Source organism: Coregonus clupeaformis, chromosome 5 (genome assembly GCF_020615455.1).
Source record: "Coregonus clupeaformis isolate EN_2021a chromosome 5, ASM2061545v1, whole genome shotgun sequence".
In the NCBI taxonomy this organism is placed as follows: domain Eukaryota; kingdom Metazoa; phylum Chordata; class Actinopteri; order Salmoniformes; family Salmonidae; genus Coregonus; species Coregonus clupeaformis.
In genome coordinates, this window is record NC_059196.1 from 42,545,742 (window position 1) to 42,548,787 (window position 3,046).

At 51.2% G+C, this 3,046-nt stretch overlaps 1 protein-coding gene across 1 annotated transcript; it reads right to left on the bottom strand.

Moving 5' to 3' along the window:
* Window positions 1-324: 324 nt before the first annotated feature.
* Window positions 325-2,561, bottom strand: lpar6a (lysophosphatidic acid receptor 6a). The gene has a single exon (XM_041876758.2). The coding sequence runs from the start codon at window positions 1,556-1,558 to the stop codon at window positions 416-418; it is 1,143 nt and encodes a 380-aa protein (XP_041732692.1). The 5' UTR covers window positions 1,559-2,561; the 3' UTR covers window positions 325-415.
* Between the last annotated feature and the right edge of the window lie 485 nt (window positions 2,562-3,046).

Here is a 3,046-nt window from a genome sequence, read left to right on the forward strand (position 1 = left end):
GCTCCCAGTCACTTCCAATGTGTCCAACGTCTCCCAGAGGCTTGCTGATAATCCATTGTGTTTGTAATGTCTGTATGAGTCCAGAACTACAGATAGATAACGACTTAGAGACCCTGTGTGCTGTCAGTGCTGTCTCTACAACATCCCCATGGTGTGCTGTAGCCAGTAAGCCTGCCAGTCAACCAGCCAGCCAACCAGCCATCCAGTCTGCCAGTAAGCCTGCCAGTCAACCAGCCAGCCAACCAGTCTGCCAGTAAGCCTGCCAGTCAACCAGCCAGCCAACCAGTCTGCCAGTAAGCCTGCCAGTCAACCAGCCAGCCAACCAGCCATCCAGTCTGCCAGTAAGCCTGCCAGTCAACCAGCCAGCCAACCAGTCAACCAGCCAGCCAGTCAGTCCATCCACACTCCCCAAGCGTCACACAGAGGACTCAGTGTTGTTAAACACCTTGTCTTTCAGCGTCCTCAGGCTGCAGCGGTAGTTGGAGCTGGTCTCACTCTGCAGTGCCTCAGAGAACTTAATGTCGTACGCCTGGCTGACCGTGGATTTCCTCTTGATGGAGTTCTGGATGGTCTCCGAGGTAAAGTAGTAGATGATCGGGTCAAAGCAGCAGTTAGACACAGCGATACAGAGAGCGATAGGATAGATGGTTCGGACTACAGTCTCCACAGTGCAGCCCTTCAGGGTCCTAGTGCGAACCAACGCATAGAAGACTAGGTTGACGTTGTAGGGGATGAAACAGAAGCAGAAGATGAAGAGATGGACCACGATCATGCGAAGGATCTTGGTTTTGTTGAGCTTCCCCCCACGGCTGATGGTCTGGGGTCTCCTCAGGGTCTGGAGAACCATGACGGAACATACCACGTTGAGGAGCAGGGGAATCAGGAAGCCCACCGTCTCGATGAAGATGACCATCTTGGAGAGGTGGGACTTCCACTGCGTGGATGAGAAGTTCTCGAAACAGAACCGCGCGGCGGAGTGGTTGTTCTGTGGCGATGTGGTCTCCAGTTTAAACCCTGTCGGTAGACTCCCCGCCAACACCAGCACCCACACCGTCACACACACGATCTTAGCGTTCCTCTTCGTCCTCAACGCCCGTGACCTGAACGGGTGAACGATCGCCAGGAACCGATCCACACTGATACAGGTGAGGAATAGAATACTGCCGTACATGTTGGTGTAGAATAACGAGACGGAGAGCTTGCAGAGCACCCCGCCGAACGGCCAGTCCTGGTTGATGAAGTAGAAGACCCTCAGAGGCAGGGTGAAGACGAAGAGGAGGTCTGACACCACCAGGTTCATCATGTAGGTCGTTGTCTCGTTCCTCAGCTTGAGAGAGCAGCTGAATATATACATGGCCGCTACGTTGGTGATCAGCCCCACCATGAACACCAGGCTGAACACGGTGCTGTAGAGAGGGTACTTGAACCCATCGTTCTTGGTGCAGTTGGAACTGTCTGAGGGGAGGGAGATGGAGGAGTTGATCAGCAGAGGGGTGATGGTTGACTTGATCATCCCCCCCAGGCCGTATTTCATCAGGGTGAAGTTGTCTGTCGACATGGCCAGTGGGAGCAGGGTGGTATTGTTGTTGAGGAAACAAGGGAGCAGTGAGGGTTGTCGGTGGGTTGTGTAAGAACTATACAATGAAAGGATTTCCCTTAACTCTTGTCCCAATCCACCATGAATGCCCAGCGAGGCACAGCACAAAGACAGAACACAAAATGCCTCGAATCTGTCACAATGTAAACTCTGACCAACCGTTAAAACACCAAGGCTTTCATTCCAAAATCCCCATGATCACTGTGTTTCCTTTCCATTCTGCATGTTGACATGTTGGTGACGGTGGTGTTGGGAGAGGACCCCCTCCTTAACCCAAGGACTGGGGATCCAAGCTGCAGGCTGCAGAGAGCAGCTTCCTCCTGCCGTCTCTAGCCACCCTGCCCCTAACCCCTGCCGGTAGGACTCCGGCCCCGAGGCTGCAGGACTGACTGACTGACTCAGATAGCAGCCACACTAAATGTCCTCCTTTTTTTAACTGCTGTACCGTTCTCCAGTCAAGTCCTTCCTCACAGAGAAGAAGCGTTTAATAAAATGATAATAATCCACTTGTTCTTTATCGCTTCTCCTGTTTTCCTCTAAAATCCTCGACTTAATGTTAGTCCTCGATCCTCCTTTGTCCTCTTTGTTAGAAAATTATCCAGGCTTTCCATCCTGGTTTTCTTGTTGTAAAAGTTTACAGCGGTTTGACGGCGTCTCTCTGTGCTCGTGTCACAGGAGAGGCTCTAAAGTTCAACAGCGTGTTGCTTTGTCCTGAGCGTAGAGTAGAAACCTAGAGAATTCAGTCCTCTTCAGTCCTCGGTGTGTGTGTGTGTGAGTGAGTGAGTGAGAGAGTCTCTGTTTCTCTTCAGGGTCTGTTTCCTGCCCCCACACCCCTCCCTCCTTCTCTCTCTCTCTCTCCCCCTCTGTTTCTGTCTGCGACAGCCTCAAGGGTATTGTACAGCTCACACATCCAGGAACGCAAGAGTGTGGTATGGGAACACTTACATCTCTCCCTCCCTGCAGACCGTTTTTTTTTGTGGTTTGAGAGGGAGAGGCTGTTGTTGTAGCTCCTCCCCCCCTCCTCTTCTCTTTGTCTGTTGACTGTGGAGCGGTGAGGTATCAGCCTGAGATTAAGTTGAAGGACTTGGTCAGGGTGTGTGTGTGTGTGTGAAACGTTCAGTTAACCCTTTCCAGACCAGCACACATACAGACGTTGTGTCTCTTATTCCATATGGGTTAAGCCCGTTTACATTTACGTCATTTAGCAGACGCTCTTATCCAGAGCGACTTACCCTTACGGGCCCTTGTCTAAAGGGGGACTAAATGTGGAATAGGGTGCCATTTGGGACACAGACAGGCGTGAACTGAGAGTTTAGATAGGTCCAGTGGGAAGTATTGAGTTTAACATTTCCTTTGTTTTGTGACAGGGTGTGTTTGGGCAGCTGTATTTCTAATTAAGAGTCATTCATGTGTTGTACTCTGAAAGGGCCCTTTAACACTGAGGTGGAA

Bases quoted from the DNA above. Each gene is read 5' to 3' on its own strand.
- lpar6a (XM_041876758.2), bottom strand. From the start codon at position 1,558: ATGTCGACAGACAACTTCACCCTGATGAAATACGGCCTGGGGGGGATG.